The sequence below is a fragment of the Acartia tonsa genome, chromosome 8 (genome assembly GCF_053477335.1).
Source record: "Acartia tonsa isolate MP-2025a chromosome 8, ASM5347733v1, whole genome shotgun sequence".
Taxonomy (NCBI): domain Eukaryota; kingdom Metazoa; phylum Arthropoda; class Copepoda; order Calanoida; family Acartiidae; genus Acartia; species Acartia tonsa.
The window spans coordinates 32,638,144-32,660,228 of NC_137267.1; the positions used below are offsets into that span (position 1 = coordinate 32,638,144).

Genomic DNA, 22,085 nt, shown 5'->3' on the forward strand with positions numbered 1-22,085 from the left:
ATACACATAGTCAGAAAATCATCACGTTACTTTTATGTATAGTTCATCATTAATCTCATTACTTTTATATGTTTTTTTTTGTTGAATTAAAAATTATATAATAATAATTAGATTAATAATCTATAATACAAAGTAGAACGATGTCTGTCCGTCTGAAGCTTAAGATCTCGGTAACCACTGAACCGATCGGATTCTACTCTTGAGGGTATATACCTATTGGTCCTGTGGTGGTTTTAAGCTATTTTCTTGGGGGGTGGGACACCCCTAACCCCCCCCAAAACAAAAAAATCTCCCCCACCCCTTGTTTTTTATTTTGCTCTGCTACAGGCTGCCGCAGGCTGCCCTTTATTATTTTTTATTCCAGCATTTATTTTGAATGAAAGAATAGCAACATTCTCTCACTAAAAACAATAAATATTAATTTTTTTATCACCTCTTGGGGCAAAGCCCCTAGAGGCTAGGGGCGAAGCCGCTAGTGTTGCAATATAATGATATCACCTTAGTATAACATGAAGTAAAAGCACCTTTTTAACCTTAAAAGTTAGTATTTTTTAATGGTTAACCTTTTACTTAGTACAACATAGTTTTTAGAAGCGAGGCTACTCTATAATTTAATTTGTCTGTCCGTCCATGAGTCAATTTGTTTTCTTCCGTTTGTCAGTTTGTAATGCTACAGGGGAAATACAAACCAAGTTATGAAACAAATAAAATTCCAGCAAAATATTCTCAAAAAATTAAACTACACTTCTTCCATAGTAGCAATAGTAAAATTACATTCTTTGTTTAGATAGACAAATGGACAGACATAGTTGGGTATAAGGTATGTTCGATACTAAAAAATATAAATTATCAAAATTTATTCTTTTTTTAAAACTGGATATAAAGCAATTTACACTTGACACAATTATAGAATTTTATAAAAAAAAAGGAAATTTTTAAAATAAAATTATAATTGTTTTTAATTGTTAATAAAAGAAAATGTTCACTAACATAAGATTACTTTTTAAATAACGATTAAACTACATTTAGATTTAAAGCAAAAAAGTTACTAATTTGTGCTTTTTAACAACAAAAAAAATATGAATTTATGAACAAATATAACACAGTTTTAGGTTAAAAATCTACGAAATCTTTACAGTAAAATTTTAAACTTTAATCTAAAACTGAATTATTAAAAAATCACGGTTGGTCGAGATGGAAATACAATAATGTGAAATTAATTTTGATCATGTTAAGTTTGTTTGAAAATATACTTTAGATTTATTTTTAAGTTTCAAACTGTTAAAATATCAACATTTAGGACAGTAGCGTGCAGAGGGTTTTGCCATGGGGGATATATTGCTTGAGATATGAAAAAAGGGAAGGAAGGCATTTCTAAGGGAGTTTCCAACACCCCCCTTACTCTTTTAAAGATTTGAAATTAAATATTATCCTGAAATATAAAGTTTTTTGTCCGAAGCTTAAGATCTCAATAACCACTGAACTGATTTGTTTCTCTATTTTAGGTAAACTTTACCTAGGTCCAATGATGGTTTTAGGCTATTTCATTTTCAGGTTAGGAAAAAAAAAGTTTAAGATAAACACACAAACACAACATGATTTAAATAGATACAAATTACTGCATTTCTTTTCATCCGACAGTGATTGATGTAAAGGGTTTGGAAAGCCATGTCTTGACGAAAGCCTGCAAGGTTTTTCTTCAACCAGGATCGCCAAAAAGTATTTCAAAGATTTTTACAGCTTGTTGAATGTTATATTATCTTATGTTATAAGGTATCAAGATTCTATCTCATTTTATGGCCGGTAAGATAAACTGTTTAAATATTCAACAAAAATACAAACTGTTCCAATATAGAAATAAGTCTTGGCGATCCGTTTATTACACATATATGGTGATTTTAATAGTTACTGTACATATTTTGTAAATAAAATTTGTTTCATAATAATGTGATTTACAGTATGGCTTCTCAGTAATACTGAAAAATCATGTATCGTACTATATACAGCTTTCGATGAATACCACCAGTTTTGTTGACTTGGGCCTTCGGCTCCTCTGTGGTAACAAAACTGTTTTATATTTTTCATTTTACTAACCACGGAAAGCTATTTATAATACGATGCGATAAATAATTATTAAGGGTTAAAATTTGTGTATACCGGGATTTTACAAAGCCATTTTTCCATTGAAATATTTACATTTTCTGACAATTATATCTAAATTTGAAAGATTTAATATTTTTCAATTATTTGATTATATTTTAAACAATATCCTCATATTTTAAAAAAATTTTGGTAAATTTTTTTCTCAAAAAAATTAAAGATTGTAAAACAAAAACTGAAAAAAATAATAATATAATTAACAAAAATCGACGTAAATTTAAATTTTAAAATTTGGTCCTTTAATATGATATTCAAACAAAGGAAAAATAGTTTCCATTGACGTTATTTCCATTGTAATTTTAGTTAAGTCTTTTAATTGTTTATATTTTAAAAGAATTTATAACATAAAAAAATATTTTTTAAGTGAAATACAAAAAGTATGTACTAACAATAATTATAATCTAATAATTTACTAAACTCTAAAATACTGTTTTAGTCAGTAAAAATAACATGCTTAAAATATCTAAATTTCTTAACTTAAATTAATATTTATAGACTACGAATTTTAAGTATTTTTACTTGATTTATCAGAAAGCCATTTGTTACAGTTTGTGTTATTTAAAAATATTTTTAAGTGCATTTTAATGCATATTTACATTTTATTAGGGACCTAAAACTTTGGTCCAATTATAATTTGAAACCGGACCTTAATAGAATGACATTTTATCTTTGAAGGGGTAGGAATACCTATTTTGAACACTTAACGCCTACTAATTTCAGGTTTTGAATTATAACGTGATCAAACGCTAGGTACCAAAATATATAATAACATACTTACATATAAAAACTAAACATCACTTTAAAAGCCAATTTAATCACTCATTTCAAAATTTTCAGATTATCTGTTTATATATACAAAATGTTTAAGCTCTTAAATAAGCCTGTTTTCATTTTTAATAGCATAAAACCTGGAATAATTCTATGAATTATCTTGATTAGGTTGCCATAGTTAGAAGTATTGTTACTGTCTATGACCAGAGGAGCGCGGCTTCTCAATGATTAATTGCAGCAATGATGAAAGAAAGTAAAATAAGATGGATGGAAATTATGCTCTGATTTCCACTTCCCCTAAAATTAAACATATTATTGTTAGAAGATTAGGGGTGATCTGCTCTTCCTTAAAATAGTTATAGAGTAGACCACAAAGTTCAAAGAAAAAAAGTCCCTTAAAATAGTTATATAAAGCTACAACATAAAAAAGAAGACAAAAATGTGAGATCCTTCATTACAAACATATAAAAAAAACCAGACATTTTCTGTATAAGGATATATCATACAAACAAACAACCCAAAAACTTGTAAGGTAGTTCTGCTACTAAAATTCAGAATATTTTACCTTAGAAACCTAAGGACAGCCTCCAAACTTCCATCATTCTCACGAGGTTTTATATCCAATACCTAAAAGTAATAATATTCCAGTGGATTCGGAACCGATTAATATCCGTTTGATTAGAACCGGTTCTGGGGAATACTGAAAAACCATTTTTAATATCGTATTACAGTCAAATTTCCACGAATAATAAAATAAGAATCACAAAATCGATACCCCAACGGGTTAAAAAAAAAACTGGAATTGATCTTACAATCTTCACCTTTTACTATCTAAGAAGAGCTGCCTATAAAATGATTTTCGTTTTCCCTCAATTTGCTAGTCGAGCACATAACCGCCCACTAAATTTAAAATAAGTGAAAATAAGTGAGTTCAACAAAATCATGGATGGAGAAACTGAAAAGTAAGTTATAGAGCAGATAATCAATGTTAAAAGAAAGGGTATCTTTACAAAAAAATTAACAGTCAAATAGCAATAAAGAAACAAATTTTCCCATAGCGATATAAACTTACTGACGGATATACAAAGTAAATTATAGAGTAGCTTCGCTACTAAATTATTTTCCTTACCTTACAAAGCAGCTCATAAACATCAATAAGATGTATTGGCCCAAGAGTATCACCGTTGTCTTTAAACGCTGAAAAAGAAAACAAGTTTAATATGAAGCTTTTTATAATCTAATCCTTCTTTAAACCCAGCTATATGACTATCTTCTATCTTTTAATACTAACTCTACATATACTATCTATCCATTTACTGTATTACCTCTAGAAGTCGGCTTCACCACATGAAATTAAAAGGAACAATTGTTAATATCTTTAATTATGACATCTTGCTAATAACAAGCAGACAATCATAGCTACAATATATATTTATTAGCAACTCTGCCCATGAGCCCTATAGAAGCACTTGAGTGAGTACATGTATCTACCAATTATACCTGGACCCCCTCATGTCCTCTTCCTTAAGATACTACTTTCTATCCATCCAACGATCTATCCATCCAACTATCTATCCATCCAACTATCTATCCATCCAACTATCTATCCATCCAACTATCTATTCATCCAACTATCTATCCATCCAACTATCTATCCATCCAACTATCTATCCATCCAACTATCTATCCATCCAACTATCTCTCCATTCAACTATCTATCCACCAATCAATAAGTTTGTCCATATGTATGTATCAATTATACCTGGACCCCTGGCCATGAAGACCCCCCTCATGTCATGTTCCTCTGGATCATAACCTGCCAAGCCAAACTTCATCTGTTCTGTCAACCTCTGAGGGTTCAGGTCTCCTAAGATTTTTAAATTTAAGGAAAAATAACAGCAAATCATGTCAAAGAATAATAAAGAATGACAAAGATATCACCAAAGAATGGTAAAACTGACAAAGAGTGACTTTAATGACAAAGAATAATAAATAGTATTGACAAAATATGACCAAGAATGACAAAAAAATGACAAATTATGACAAAGAGGACAAAGAAGGACAAAGAGGACAAAGAAGGACAATGACTGTCAATAAATGACAAAGAGGGACAAAGAATGACAAAATATGACAAAGAACAATAAAGAATAACAAAGAATGACAAAAAATGAGAAAAAATGACAAACAATGACAAAGATTGACAAACAATGACAAAGAGTGTCAAAGAATGACAAAGAATAATAAAGAATAACAAGGAACAACTTAAATACATAAGAATGACAAAGAACAAAAGACAAAGTAGTACAAAAATTTACAAAAAATGGAAAGACAAATAAAGTATGACCAAGATGACAAAGAATTACAAAGAATTACAATAAGTGACAAAGCCTGACAAAATCTGTCTAGGAATTACAAAGTTTGACAAAGTAATACTTACTATGTGGATGATCCAGAAGGACAGGTCTCTGAATATCTGGAGAGCTGCTGTGTATGACTGTGCCAGGACTGGCAACCACCAGGATGGGAGGAGCATTCTTACTCATCTTGTAATGAAACCTTTCTGGAATGTCACTTCTGTTGTAAACCTAGAAATTACAAATAAAATATTAACATTTTTTATACATTTTAGTGAGTCCACCAATAACACATAAATCTGATATTGAATTTGTAAAGAATATTAGAATCATCTCTTGGATGAGGATTTCCATAACACATATGTTAAGTATAGAAAGCTTCGCAACTCTATTTGAAATCAGGCGTCCATGCGAACATAATGATTTTTTTAACATTTGGAGATATCTTTTTTTCAAATGATAATTCTACAGACGATAAGGAATAACAGTTTAGAGGTAAAATTAGCTTTTTTCTAATTGTTATTGCGTCCTTGTAATGCATATTGCCTTACGACTGATTAAATTAATATGATCAATTTCAAATTAATAGCTCTTTTAATAAATAAAAACGTAGGAGCTTTGTCTCAAAGTGCCTAGTGAACAAAGGAGCCCCTTCCTTGATATAAATTACTAATAAGGTTGTAGGTTTTTTTTCTTCTAACCCTTAACCCTGTGGGGTCTATGCCTGCTATGTGCTCGAAAAGGTACGATGCTGAATGCTTAAAACAAATTTCTTACCATTAAATTTTGAATTTTGTCGAGTTGTTCAATAATTGCATCTCTATATCTGACTCCACGGGGCTGAATCTTGGCGTGTGACCCACTTCCAACTATCCATCTAAACATAAATTGTCAGTGAGTCAATTTATTAATTATAAAGCTTTTTATAGTGCCTATGAAATGACGTCAGTTTAGAATAATCCATTATTCTAATATGACGTCATTCTGGATTTTTCAGCCAAAAGTTTTTGATATATACCCTTTCATAGGCATTAACTTTTGGCCGAAACATCCCGAATTACGTCATAATAGAATAATGGACATAATGGTCATTTTTTATTGGAACTATAAAGAGCTTCGTTAATTATTTTTGTAGCATTTGATGCACCTAAAATATCCCAATAATTACATCCCAATATCTTCTAAACAATGCTAATTTTGGTGAAGATTTTGTTTTTCATTGTCCCATCCTAACACAAAAAAGTAGTATATTTAATCTTTTAAGGATAATTTTAGTTGCAACAAAAAGTTTTAATTTTTAGCTTACATTTGTCTTTTGTAATTTTTATCTAATAAATGAGTTTCAGTTTTATTAAAGCATTTTTTAAAGCATAATTATTTTTTACTAGGACAATAGACAAAAGCAGTGGCGTGCACATGACGGTGCATTTTTTGAGTGGGTGAAAACACCCACTTTCCGCAAGCTTATCTACAAAAAGCATATGCATATTGGTAATTCTAAAAACCTTCCATAAAAATTTATATAAAATCTATAAGATTTTTATCAATATCAACATGAGTCCAATTCTGACATCTTATAAGGAAGATTTTAGAAATAACATAACGTGTCCTAATTTTAGTATATTTACTAAAAAAGTCACGAAACCTCTTTAAAGTTATTTTCTAAGCAAAATTAAAAATAAATATGCTTTCTGAAGAAAATAAGCTCATATTTTCAGTATTAAATAGAAATATGACTGAAATTAAAGAGATACAGTCCCAGGATGTATATTTTTTTGTTTTGGCTACAGGGCAGGTACCTCCCCCAATAAAAAAATCGCCTTTGTAAAATCATTTTTACCCCCACCTCTTTCAATTCTAAACTAAAATCATAGGTTATTGGTCACCCTCCCCCAAACTCTTGAAAATTACCATTTTCTAGCCAGAATTCTAGCTCCGAATATCAATGAAGATAATCGAAATGACCCTTTTTGTATATTTTAAAATTATTGGCTGAAAAGTTTGTACGCTACTGGTACGAAACAAACCATTCCAAATTCAATAAAAATACAAAAATTTTTGAGCCAACGAATAAGATAACGGAATAACAAAACTTTGGGTACCAGTATAATTTACGGTCCAATGTCTACTCCCCTTTCTTTTTGTTTACTAGCTTAAATTGAAATAAATAATCATTTGAAAAATTGTGTATAAAATTTGTGCTGTGAAAAGTGTATAATTTGTGTGGGGAGTCCTTCACAAAGATGAATATACATAGATTAATAATATTGAATAGCCAGGTAGCTATACATGAATTGTCGAGAAGCTATTGCTTAATAGACAGGTAGCTAATTTCTATGGGGAGGGGGAATGGAGGTCAAACATTAAGGCTATTTTTTTCCCACAATCCTATTAAATATATAGAGTAACTAGAGTTGGGCTCGATATAATTATCTCGCTATTGGCTAGGTTTGTTCAATGTTTCATTTACTTTCTTTTGGTTATCTGAATTCTGACTATTAACCCTATCTTCTCCCTGACGATTTCTTTCTTTAAACTATTTACTTAATATTTTTTATTTCAAATTATTGTCCTGAAAGGGTTAAAATGTTTAGTTAACTGTTAAATTTTAGTTCAATATCTGACCACATTACTCACATATCGCTAGTATCAAATTATTTACTATATTATAAATTTAAATTTTCTGTTTTATGGATAGAAATTTAATACTTCAATATAATTCAAATAGCAACATGAAATAAAAAATGAATTTATTCTTCATTCAGTAAAATAATGAGCCTTATTGTTCTGGTCAATGAGAGTTTATTACGGATTATTGGAGCACTATGAGTTTTAAACATTTATCGCTTGGAAAACTTGAGCTCGTATATAGACATTTATTTCCTATAAAGATCTGTCATGGATCTTGATGCAATAAAGTAGGCTGTTTTGTAAATGTAAAAAATTGGAAGATTTCATGAAACAAAAGTTCCCGCAAATATAAGTATTAAATAAGATTTTTTTGTCTATAACTTAATATAATAAAACTTCTGAACCGATATGGTTCTTCTTTACGTTGAGCTTCTGATAGGTCCTGAAAAGGTTTATAACTATTCTAAACCGAAATGGTTCTTCTTAACATTGGATCTTGGAGTACAAACACCCGCCATAGATAAATAGCACAGATAAAACTAACCTTTTTTTGCTTTTAAAAAATTTAAAAAAAAATTTTATTCGACTAACCTCCACCCACCTCAACTGGCCCTATAGGGGCATATTCGCAAGTGGTGTATATTCTATCATACTCTATGTGCATACCGAATCATATCTTTAGAGAGATTGAAATTGAAAATATTTCTAAATGTTTGTTCTTCAGATGATAGCATGAGATTTGGGCACTCTGTCCAGGAATATGCAGGGATAGAACAATGGGGGTATCAATGGCGTGCAAAGGTTTTTTTAATGGGCGGGCGAAAGTTTTGACACCTCCCTTAAACGAAACTTTTTTCTATAAAACAGTTTTCAGTATTAAAAGCGAAGCTTTTCTATAATTAGGGTCGGTCCGTCCGTACGTCCGTCCGTCCGTCCGTACGTCCGTCCGTACGTCCGTCCGTCCGAGATAGATAGCTTTTATTCATTAATTTAGGCATGTTAGAATTGTCCTATCGATTTCAAACTTTGCATGATGATTCCTGTAGTAGTTAGGTACGATTTAGAAAGCGTAGCAACTCTATAATTATTACCAGAATGTCCGTACGTCCATTTCAAACATGTTGATTTTTCTACTTTTTTAACAACAAATTTTCAAGTGTTTTAATTATCCGTTTGATCTGATTTTTGGTATATAGATTTCTGGGACAACAAAGAACAATATTATAAGCGAAGCAACTCTATAATCAAGTCCAAAAATGTAAGTATGTCCATTAACATTATCCTGTTTTTAAGCAGTTTTTTAACAAATTTACCTACAATTTTGATTCGACATTTATACATTTATGTTCCGATTTTTCAGTTCAGATACTATTTAAGTGTTAATGTCCGTTTGTCCTACCGTTTCAGTGCTTCGCTTTTATGGATGTTGTCATCCTTGTTTTTTTCAATGCGTAGCTAAAAGTTTGATAAATCTGGTTTTTAGCATAAAAATTTTTAGAGCCTTTTTTTATTTATATCTGTATCCTTTGACTATTTGTGCGTGTGTATGTGTGCATGTGTGTGTATGTGTGCATATGTGTGTATGTGTGCATGTGTGTGTATGTGTGTACATTTATGGAATATTCAATAAAGCTTCCCTAGATAGAATAAAACTATGTTTGATTCAATTCTCAATTACGAAGGTAAAAATAAATCAAATATAACCGAGAAGGAACCGAAAAATTATTACAGTCCTCACAGTTTTATGAACCTGTTCTCTCATTCGTTGGTTCACTGACTGCAGGGACTTTCATCTAATTTTATTTGTATTGCATAATCAAGCAGTGTCTATTCCTTTTCCACTGATAATTTTTATCTAGAGAAGAGGTCATTTGGTTTTAATTAATTGGGGGTGTACTAAACCAATAAAATAACCAAAACTGTAAATTCAAATATGTTTTGCAATTAAATTAACAAAACAAATTGGTATTATCCTCTTAGAATTTTATTTTTTCAATTTTGAAAATTTTAGTACCCCCCTCCCCCCCCCCCCCCCCCCCCCCGACAGCGAACTATGGACTCTGGCCGCAGCGCTCGGCTCCTTAGCCTGCCTAGCCACAGCGCTCGGCCCCCTTGCCTGCCTAGCCGCAGCGCTCGGCTACCTAGCCTAAAACCTAACCTAACCTAAAATAGTTGTTCGTCGTTTTTGGGGGGGAGGGGGGGGGGTACTCAAACTTTCAAACGCCAACAAATTTATTAGTTTTATTTATGATTATGTTTTAAAGAATTTAACATACTAAATGTTTGGAGGACATGAGCATGAAAATAATTTGTCCCGTATTTAATAAATCTAATTGAATAGAACTCTCTTATATTTATGATTGTTTTGGGTAGAATAACATTGTTCAACAGAGCGAGGGAGAGAACAATGGGTTCTTTATTACACTAGTCCCCAAAGTTTCAACTTTTCAACTAGTATTTTTAACCTACAGAAGGGGTAACTTTGTGTATCATCACTGGGGATGTACATTAACTGTCTTATCCCTTTAGAACTCTGATTGTTCAATGATAATATCTACAAATATAATTAATTTTAAAATCTTTCAATTTTGTATAAAATAGTCAAAAACCTGCTCAGATAAAATTGAGTTACCCTGAAATTGTAGACACATTGGAACAATCATAATCAATCAAAAAGTACTCAAAGTTTTTGAGACAAAGAATGAGAAAATGTAGTTATAAATCTTTGGGTACCAGTGTAATTTACAGTCCATGGTACCCTCCCTCCCTGAAAAATTCAGAAATCAAATTTGAATTTTAGAATTTGAAATTTTTCTCTCTTTTTGTGTGAAATGAATTTGACATTTAAAATTTGAATGATTGTTGTGTGACTTTGGGATGCATTTAATTTTAAAAGTTTTTCTACAATTAGAGTCTGCCGTACGTTCGGTAAGGTTTATGGTAAAATCATTAAATCGATTTAAAACTTAGCATTATGATTCTTATAATTATAAGCTAGTTAGACAGCCTAGCGGCTGTATGATCATAACTAAAATACTGAACGCAAAGCAGTAAGTAAAAAAACTTGAATACTTTGGAAAAAATGTATTTTTTCCCATTAAATCGTACTTTTGTATCACAGTACATTATTATGCATTTTTATAAGTAATCCTATTATAGGAAGTTGTTTTTAGTTTGTTCATTAGGTCTTGCCAACCACTAAAATGGTTGAGTTCTGTTTTTAAAGGATGCTTTAAATCCTGGAATGTTAAAAGCTTTTAGATTAAAATTTTGGGATTGTTTTATGCTGTTTTATAGCCCTCTACCTCCCCCTATAAAGCCCTGATGCTAGTGGCACAGCTGCTAGTAAGCAAATATCATTAGAACCGTCCAAGGTATTTTTTTGCTGTTTCTAAATAAACAGCAAAATATAAAAAACGCCATGCAATTAATATAAAATTCTTTTTTATTTTAAAGAGTCTATTAAGTCAAATTGTTGCATAAAATTGAAGCAAATTGTAACATATAAAAGCAATTATCCTTTTTTTTAAAGAAGACTGTTTTCTTCTGTAGCTTAAGATTTTGATAACTGCTCAACAGATTGAGTTCTACACTTTAGGTTTAAATAAGTATGTAATGGGTTTAGGCTATTCTATTTTTAGATATTTGTATTAGCATGGTTTTATGCTATTTTTCTTCCTTTGACATCCCCTTTTATTACAAAGCCTCTTGATGCTAGGGGTGCTACCGTTAGTAAAGAAATACATAGAAAACAAGATCATTTAATTTGATGAGAATTTTACTAAATTTTATAAACTGACTGACAACTTAACGACATATACACCGTACTTTTAGAGAAGTCTCATTTTAATCACTATTGTTAACCCAATTAAATAATGTTTAAGTTTTGAATAAGTCCTTCAGTTAATTATACATAGAACTTATTCAACAATTATTTCATTTCAATAGCTTATTTGGTAATTTCATTGAATTAGCGGATCCTCTTCAATTTACAGTAAAGTTGCTAGTATAGAGCCTACCGTATAGGCTACTAACGGTAAACGGCACATTATTATACATAGTTATACATGATTAACAATAGCGACTTGGCCCCTAGCTACCTGTTGGTGGCATTTTATTCAAGGGGGGGGGGGTTATAGGAGTACTAGAGTTAGACCTTTATTTTGACCTTTTCTGGAGAGAAGAACCATATCATTTTATCCAAGTTAAATAAATCTTTTTTTGTACATTTATGTGCGTTGTAAGATAAATTGTGTTTTATTAAGTCTTGGCCAATTTTGCTTTTTTTAGGCCTTTATTGGTCTGTTTGACGTATTTAACATAAAAAAATGTACACCTAGTCGTCTATTAAGTTCTAATTTTAATATATGATTGATTTCAGCAAACTTTTCCCGAGTTAAATTTAGCTAATTCTAAAATATTTAAACAATTATTTAACCTTTAAATATTTAAAATTTTTAATATTTTAAAATATTAAATTAAAATTGAATTTGTTGTAAGGCAAATTTCAAAGTATTTTATGGTATTTATTTTATAACTGCTTGGCCAATTATTTGTGGCTTTCAAGAAAAGTTATTATAATAAGTAGGTTTTAGGCTATTTATAGAAGTTGATTCAATAGCCCCCAAAGTGAATCATGGTATTTATAGACTACAGGAACAAAAAGTAAGTCCAAACCAGTTTTTAGATAAAAGTTAAAGATAGATTTTCTAGTTGTATAATCTTTAAACATTTAACAAGTATATTGATAAAAAGGACGCGCACCAACTATTAACATTTAACAAGCTATTTTATGTAGTTTTGACTTCAAGATAACGTTTGACAAGAAACTCAAGCAAGCTAAGCTAAGCACTCTTAGAGATGTTAAGGGATAAGACAATGGATGATAAGTTGATACTACTTAAGAACACTAAAAATATTAGTGGAATAGTTTGTACACTGCTAGTTTTTATAACCTAATAATAAAAGTACCCTTATTTTACCAATAACTTGAACCTAAAAAAGGAGTAATAATGTTTATGAAAATTAGGGAAATACTTAATTTATAATCCAACGTCCTATCCCTTTATCCCTGACAAGCCAAAAGTAAAATAATATTTCACTGATTTTTGAAGCAGAATGCATTATGTAATTAGTTTCATGATAAAGAAAAATTAGATTTTATATTTCATTTAATAGATCTAATTTTTGCTTTTTCATGATTTACTTTAACTTATAAGCTAGCGTATTATATGTGCTATATGTATGTATTCAGATAATTTTGCTTTAGAATTCCTTTTTTAAATACTTAAAAAATGATCATAAATGAACAGACAAATAGATTAGTTTTAAACTTTTCAACCATTATAAACACAGTCCTCTTTTATTACCATTCTCTCTTTTAGTGATTTATATAGTTGTTTTTGTGTATCATGTGTATCATTTATCAAATGTTGCCAAAAGTACGAGACACTTATAGAGTAGTTTTGATAGATGTTTAAAAGAAATATCTAAAGCAAAATTATAGTAGGTTTAGATTACAATAATGTTAGGCATATTCCCTCAAACCGACTAGTGGACCACAAAAAACCACCATTTAACTTAAAATAATCTTGTAAGTAAATACTTTTCTTAAGAAGCACTACTTTTCTGCAAATGCATCAAAAATACATTTTTCCAAGGCCTTTTGTGGTCCATTATTAGTTTGAGGGATGTTACCTAATTTCCATACCTAACTGCCTGTATTATACTAAAAATAATAATTATTTGTTAACATTCATGTGTATTTATTGTGTTTATGTGTTTTGGTAATTTAAGTGCCTGGTCGAGCAAAGAACCCCCCTTCCTTTATATTTAAATAATTGGGGACAGTTTTTCGTTTTTTGTTGTTCTGTTTATTACTTTAGGTAATATGGGGTACTGGATAGCCATGCAGGGGTTAGTCATAGGAGAAAAACTATCCAACCATTATTTTCAATTTATCTACATTCAGGGGATTCAGTGCTCGAAAGGCACTTCAAGGGAAAGTACAAATTGTTTCTATACTTTGATTATTGTATACCTCTAATAGTTAAACATATTTAATTTTTTGCCGTGAAGCTTTTCTTAAATAAGTTGGTTGGTTAATACGCCAACCAGTCAATTCTTTATTTTCTTTAAAACATTAAAATTTTTGCGATGAAATTAGAAAAAAAATTAGGAAATATCTTGAAATATTGATATCTCAAAAAGATTAGCTTCTATATAATATCACCATTCTTGTTAAAATCAAATATGATCAACTATTAAATTTAAGTTTCTCAGTCATTTCTTTAAAGGTATTGATTTAATTTTATTTACAATAAGATGTTTTTGTAGCAAAGCTTCTCTTTAGTTAACTTTGTCAGTCCGTCCGTTCGTGCCACTAAAAGGGAAATGTGATTTTTTCGGCAGTTATTTAAATTGCTTGTTTTTTTACCATGAATAAGCTTACTTTGTCGTGCTTCAAGAGACATTATACATATTTTTTTCATAAAATGTTTTGCTTATCATATTTTTTATCACTTTTTTTAACTTCGCTACTTATTACCTTGTCATCCTTGTTTTATGTACAAAAAGATATTGTTTAAAGTATTAAGTTAAGACTGAGAAACTAATGTTGTATCTTGTATGTGTAATTCAAATGGAGGAAAAGTCAATGAAATTAAGATAAATTTTACGGGTAAAAAAGGGGATACATTTTTGTTGATAAACCACTAACGAAACACTTGTACCTTTGGAAAGGACGTCCAAAGGAGGAGGAGGGCGAGTAATTACCACACTGTTTTTTTTAAATATCAGATTTTAACTTCCCCGTAAAACTAAAAAAATATTTTAAATACACTAAAAAACTTTTAAAATCAGGTAATTTTTTGACATTTCATACACCAAAATTTTAATTTTTCACCCCCCCCCACCCCCCCCCCCCCCAAAAAAAAAACAACTTATTATTATGGGGCAAATTAACCCTTGTGTGAGTTTTACCCCGAAGTTACTTTTTTTATATTTCAATAGTTCATACTAAATAGATTATTTTATCCAAATTAAATTGACTTTTCCTTAAAAATCATTTTGTATCGCATGCAGCAAACTTGTGCAATGCATGCTACATTTAGAATTGATTTACAGTTAAGTGGGTAAAAACAGGGACTTAAAGGGATAAGACAATGGACAATAAATTGATATTATACAGTCCCCAAAGGATGATAAACAAAATTACCTACAGTGTAGATAATAAATATAGGTTGAAAGTTTGGAACCATAGAACATGTTTATAAAACTTTGGGTACCATGGTGCAATTTACGGTCCAATGTTCCCTCACTCTTTGGGTATAACAAAATGACAGAGACGAATATTCAACGATTTTAATCAATTGGTATTTTACGGGTCTGATCCGTGTTAAAAAAATTACCCCAAAAAATAAAAACTATTAGGATTGTTTTATTCACCAATTTTCATATCCGCAATAGAATTAATCCTATAATTTATCATTTACTATCCGCAGAAAACTGTCTATAATACCGTATGGTTCATATATATTCTTTTATGTCACTTCAGACTAGTAACTTGTAATTACATTCGATTTAATAAATTAAAATCGCTGGATATAAGGCCCTGTTAAGGCTAAGGGAGGTGTAATACGTTCATATTAAAATGAATAGTTCAGTAAAACTTAGATTTAGAAACATTAAAAAAAACAATTTCCTTATAAACATTAAAATCACAAATAATTGTTTACAAATTTATTCATTTTAGTAAGAAAAACGTTAAAATAAACATTTATATATAACATTTAAATAAATCAAGAAAAGATATTACATCTGAATAAAAACTCTTAAGCTTTTAACTTTTCTTTAATGAGAAATATGACACTTTAGATATTACAATGATTACAACTTGATCAATTAAAAACAGAAAAACAAGTTTCAATGACGACTTTATTTGCGGAAAAGTTTGAAGCAAAGTTGTTTCTTTATTGGATGTAATATCACATTCCTTTTTATGAATAGAATTTACTTAGAATGTAGGTGGTTTTCCTCAAAATGCTTAGTTGAGCAAACCCCCTGTTTTTTTTATAACTGAGGAAGAAAGTTTCTGGATCAAATTACCTTAAACCTAAGTCAAGTTACGTTTTATTGGGACAGGGTATTCCAACAAAGTAAGGGCCCTCATAAGGATTAAGTTAAAAAACCATTACTCCTTTTTTCAATTTATTTCAAAGATAAGATTAGGGATTTTTGGCGAGCTTGACATTCTCAGGAAAAGAACCAAAATATTTGAATAAAAAATAATAGTAAACTTAACCAAAGGAACAAAGAATAAAACTGTAATGGAAGTATACCTGACATTTTCTCTGGAGAGTGTATCAGAAAGCTGGATCTTTACTATGTCATGCTCATTACCTAACAAAAAAAAAACAAGGATGACAACATCAATAAAAGGGAACATTATGACAAAATATTATTACAACTTGTGCACTTATTAAGACGAATACAAATGTAAAAGTCTAAATAAATTGTATTTCAATTTGTTGTAATTAAATCAAAATGTTTTAAATGGACCTACATGATTCGTTTGAATTCGAGAGGACAATTCTAACATGCCTAAAATAACGAAAAGGGCAATCTGTTACAGAAAGAAATAAAAGAAAAAGTTAACTGTCCTTTCATGTTAAGAAAAGAAAATCCGATAACTGGGGTGTGTCTTACAGACAGACAAACCTTTAACCATTGTTTTATTTTGTGAAACGATAAAAGCTATATGACTATTTTCCAAAAGATTCAAAAGGCATAAATAAATGCCAAGCTCACCAATATAGCCCGGGCTGTAGCGCAGAGGGGAAGTAGCTGCAGCCATTCCGTGTGTTGACAGAATGACGACATTCACATGGTCCGCCATGTTGGTTACATTCAGCCGGTTAGACAGGTGCTGGATATCTTTGTCCAACTAAAAAAAATAAGAATTAAAAAATACGGGAAACTCTCTTTCTTTAATGATTAGGATTTCTTTACCTTCTGAACCGATTGAGTTCCCGAGTCTAGGGAAGCTTCACATAGGTCTTGGGATGGGTTAAGAATATTTAGATTTAAGTTTTGGGATGGTTTTAGCCCATTCTTTTGACATTTTCTACCCCTTCGAGTACAAAGCCACTGGAGATTATTGATGGGATATAATTCTACATTTCGTCATGCCATTTCACAACTACTGGAATATAATTTGATACGCCTGGTGCTTAAGGGCCTTTATTACACAGGTACTTGGTAGGTCACCAAAGGAAAGTTTTAGTCTAATTAAGCCTTAACCCTGCGGTGCTACCAGGTACCTGTGTTTAACGTATTTCAAAAATAAGGATGGCTTTAGTGCTCAATAAGGCACTTTTAGGAAAATTACAAATATTCTTACATTCTATCTATCATTATATAACTTAATTTAGTGTGATTAGTAAATGATAAGCAAGATATTATTTCTAGTAAATCATTATTATTAGATAACTAAAATATGTCTCATCAGCATCTTTACATAAATACATTCACAATTTCCCCTTTACTTATGCCCAGGGATTTTACAGGGATTTAAGGGATAAGATGATGATAAACAAAATCATCACTTTATTAGATTAAAATTAATGGTTGAAAAGTTAAGACAACAAATCAAGATTTAACCAAACTTTTAAAGCTAACTATTAAGGGAACTTTTTTATTTAAATATGATTTTTAGTCCAAGGAAAGGAACTTCACAAAGATTTGCTTAAATATTTAACAGTCAGACTGTCACTTTGGCTTATTCTTACAGCTTTGAATTTTGGCTGTTATTCTATCAACATGAAGCAATCTTTTCTATAATAATTTTTAGAATAGCATTAAATGACCAGTTTAGTTTAGAATTAGTTATAATGCCAATGAAAATTATCTTGTATTACTTTGAATAGTTAATAATGGAAAAAAACTATTAAGTATATTGTATGTCAACCTCTTGCTTCCTCGTTTAATAGGGATAAAATAAATCTAAATCTATCATTGATCTTTTTACATGCTTATATTGACATATCACAAACCCACACACACGCATGCACACACATACACATATATTGAGTGTCTGTGTAAATTGTATTAGGATGATCCATTTTGAGTAAAGGTTTGTGTGTGTGTGTGTGTGTGTGTGTATGTGTGTATTTGTGGGATGGATTTGACCTGTAGTTTATGTACAATAATATATATGATACCCATAACCAAGGTTTCTCAATTAAAGTTCCCTGTTGTTGTTATTTAATTAAATACTTTTTTCAAGAACTTAACCCGTCTTTCTAAAAAATAAGATTGAAAATAAGGATTGGGGAGGTTAGTTTCTTTTCCCAATGTCTAACCCCTGCGGAGCCTATACCTGCGGTGCCTTAACCCCCTTGGGGGACTATCCTGTACAATATCCTGCGAAATATTTAAACACCTTATTTTCAATTAATTTCAAAAAAAGTTTTCCCCCACGGGAACTTGAAGGGAAACCTTCAAATATTTTTACTTTTAAGTTGATTGATTTTTAGTATTTTTGTTTACAGCATATTTTCTTAATTTTACAAATTTCCTCTTTTAAAATAACAGTTTAGCTATTTTTAACTTTCAAAGTTGCGCTATTAATGGCCATAATTGTCCGTAATCTAAAAGAATTTTGCCACTTACTGAAGGTACTTTGACATATTTCCTTTGACTAAATCTGGTAAAATTCCTTTAGTCGACCAAGGGACTCCCCAATAACCCCCCCCCCCCCAAAAAAAAAGCAACTCAGAAGAATGTAGAGATAGATAGTTAAGTAATGAAAACAAATAATAAAGTTAAAATATTAGTTGGTTGGTTCAAACTAGCAGAGTCTTAAATTTTCAACTAATAAATTAAAACTACAGAAGTGGTAATTATGTTTTTCATTATAGGGGATGTATATTAATTTATCATCATCCATTGTTTTATCCCTTAAGATTACTGAGCCACACCTAAATGGAGCATCATAAATATGACCCACCACCTCGAAAAAAAAAAGTTGGTGGGTGGTTAAGAATACTTGACTGCTAGTTGAAAGGATAATGCTCTAAATCCTTTCTCCCCTCCCCCCATCCCTCAGAGGAGGGGATAACTCAATAATATTTCCTTTTCCCAACCACAAATAAATGTCAATGGATAACTCTCTGGGATAACCACTAAGCCCACAAAACCATTTTGTGCTAAAAACTCTGATTTTTATTCATTTTAATATTTGCAGTTGTTGGATTTTGATTAATAAAATTATAAACTTAAGTAACAGGATGTTTATGAATCCATGGCTCCAATAGGGTTTTTAGAATTGATATGTACAGGTACTTTATAGACAGGTTTTAGGCTATTTATAGCTTTAAGGAATACTCAATTTATAAAAAAATACAAATTTATGATCTGTAGCTTAAGAATTCAATAACTTTTGAACCTATTGAGTTCTCCATTTTAGGAAAGCTTCACATGGGTCTTGGGAATGTTTAAAGCTTTTTATTCTTCATATTTAAGTAGGGTTTTAAGCTATTTTTCTGCCAATTCCTTCTCCTTCAAATTGGAAGCCCCACAATGCTGGGGTTGCAGCCGATAGGGTATTACAATCAAACCTACAAGTATAAAAAAAAACATATTTATCTATTAGAAACAGTTTACATTTAGTAAGCAAATGAAATGAACAAATTGCGAACGTAATAAATATTACATATTAAATTGTAATTATATCTAGCATTTCATCTCTTTAATATGATTACCATTGCAGCTACTCTATACAAAAATTCAAATAATTCGACGTTTTAAATCAGAAATCAGAATGAAAATTTAATTTATACTAAATAGCAGACTTTTTTATTTAATATATTCAAATATTTTATGGAACAAGACAATAAAAATTAAGTAAACCCTCAATTAGGATAAAACTTGTGTAGCTTGAAATATTTGGTGGAAAAGTTTGGGTATCCTACTTGGATTTCTGGAAAGTTTAAAACACCTAACTTCTCAAAAAATGTCATGGTTCTCTAAGAATAATAATCTATTATCTTTTTTTAACAGAAAATCTGATTTTATTTTTGCACTTTGTTTCTTATATATGTTATGATCCTTGTTATGTTATGATCAATGAAACTGATCCATTGGTCCTAATTGTAAATTTGGACGCACAAAGCAAATTGGATTAAAATGCTTTTAAGGGGGATTTGACCAAAATAGGGGACACATATTCAGAGATTTATGCCATCTTCCATAGTGGCTTGAAACCGATTAATATCCTCTGGATTAGAACAGGGTTTAGATAAGACCGAATCTTACAATTATTCATTTTTATAACCGCGATAAAAATAATTGCAAGAAAATCTTTACATAAAAAAAATCTGTCGCCTGTAAGCCCTAGTGAAAGCAACCTTTAACAATTCTAAAAATCATCTGGGTGTCTAAAACTGACCCAAATAAGGCAAGAAGTCTTTTAAAAATTTGTTTTGAAAAATTTGTTTTGAAAAATTTGTTTTGAAAAATTTGCTTTGAAAAATTTGTTTTGAAAGCATTCAAATAGGTTAAAATTTGGTGCTCAGTGGCAGCTGCCAAGCCCCAGTTCAGTTTGATTAAAGCTGCAGCTGCCAATCCCCAGTTCAGTTTGATGACAGCTGCTGCGCCCCTGTCTTTCAATCCATTGCATTGCATTGCAGTTTAAATTCATATTTTAATAATACGAAATGTTCGTCTGTCTTTCTGTAAGAAATCGGGGAAACGTGAATTTTTACACTGAAACCTAAAGGAAATTAGAGGGATAAGACACTAGATAAAAATTTTAATGGACATCCCCCCAAATGATTATAAATATAATCACTTCTTTTGTAGATTGAAATTATTACTTGAAAGGTTTCGAATAATTTAGTTTCTTCATAATTGTGAAAGTTTGAGGGAGATAAATTAATTGACTATTGTTGTATCCCTGGTTATAACACTTGTACGAGGATAAGTTCCTTAGAAAAAGTTGACCAGGGACACGGATATTTATTTCCAAGTGTAGATACTCCATATAAAAACTTTTTCAAACAACAATTGTATATCTATAAAAATTTCAGTAAATGAGTATATATAGTAGATAATGGACACAAACATTGTATAATTGAAATTAATTAAAATTTTGTGTACATTTGTCTCTCTCATTGTGTGTGACAGGTCCTTCTACCTTCACTAATCCCCCCCCCCCCCACTCAATAATAATCCTAACCAACCACCTCTCATTGCCTTTGAATGCGTGGCATCCCTACAAAGTCTTTTGCAACGGCTATTCAAATACTAAACGTTATGTAAATGTGTATTCATAATAATACCATTTTCCTATGCTATTCAAATATTATTTCTTACTTAGGGACCTCTAGAGGAATATCTTTAGTCCAAAACTTCGCTGATAATAAGCAAAGTAGTACTTGTTGAAAGCATAGAATTTCTACATTTAGGTCTTAATCACTCGTAACGGATGCTATGTCTATTTACGCTCACATAAAGATTCCTGTATGAAAGACATTTTGCTACTAAGAATTATTGAAATAAGAACAATTGTTAATTTTCAAAGTTTGATCGTTGTTAAGCTTCACTTTTATGAATGTTGTCATCCTTGTTTTCCCATAACCCAGTGTTAATCCTTACAGAGAAAAAAGATTGAGTCTACACAACGAAAACATTTTTCTTTTTATCCTTTGGGAAATATTAGCAACAAAAAATATTCTTATTGGTCAAGAAAACATTAATAATCAATAATTTAAATGATAAAAATTACTGAGAAACAATTAAATAATTAGTATGAAACAAGGATATATCAATTAAAGAAACTATTTTGCCCCTTCCTTTTCTACCAATAGTTGTTATAATTTTCATTTTTTGTTGGCATGATGTACATACTTATATTCAAGAACTTAATGAAAGAGATGCTTCGCCTAAAATATTGTTCTCAATCGTTTTATACATCACAAAAATAGACTTACTAAGCTAGAAAAGATACTCAATAAAAAAGCTTTAGGTATACTACCTGATGGTGAAAAAGTTTTTCACCAAGCTTTGACTAAACTTTTGTATGTTCACGTTTGTAAAGTTTGTGCCTTTTAAGGAAAAATGCTGAAATAGTATAAATAGGTAAAAGCCTGTAAATTAGAGGGGTTTTAA

The 22,085-nt window shown here is 30.4% G+C and overlaps 1 protein-coding gene across 2 annotated transcripts in view; it reads right to left on the reverse strand.

The window, feature by feature from the left end:
- Positions 1–1,528: 1,528 nt before the first annotated feature.
- LOC145326739 (glycerophosphocholine cholinephosphodiesterase ENPP6-like) overlaps positions 1,529–22,085 on the reverse strand; it is a 103,081-nt gene continuing 82,524 nt past the window's right edge. Inside the window, exons 13-21 of one of the 2 annotated variants that reach the window (XM_080170121.1) lie at positions 16,725–16,860; positions 16,256–16,316; positions 13,627–13,644; positions 6,063–6,162; positions 5,369–5,516; positions 4,694–4,798; positions 4,061–4,128; positions 3,497–3,558; positions 1,529–3,228 (exon numbers count right to left, since the gene is read on the reverse strand). In XM_080170121.1, coding sequence (XP_080026247.1) covers positions 3,153–3,228; positions 3,497–3,558; positions 4,061–4,128; positions 4,694–4,798; positions 5,369–5,516; positions 6,063–6,162; positions 13,627–13,644; positions 16,256–16,316; positions 16,725–16,860 — 774 coding nt within the window. In that variant the 3' untranslated portion in view covers positions 1,529–3,152. The remainder of the gene's footprint in view (positions 3,229–3,496; positions 3,559–4,060; positions 4,129–4,693; positions 4,799–5,368; positions 5,517–6,062; positions 6,163–13,626; positions 13,645–16,255; positions 16,317–16,724; positions 16,861–22,085) is intronic. The other variant, XM_080170122.1, reaches the window with a different exon arrangement.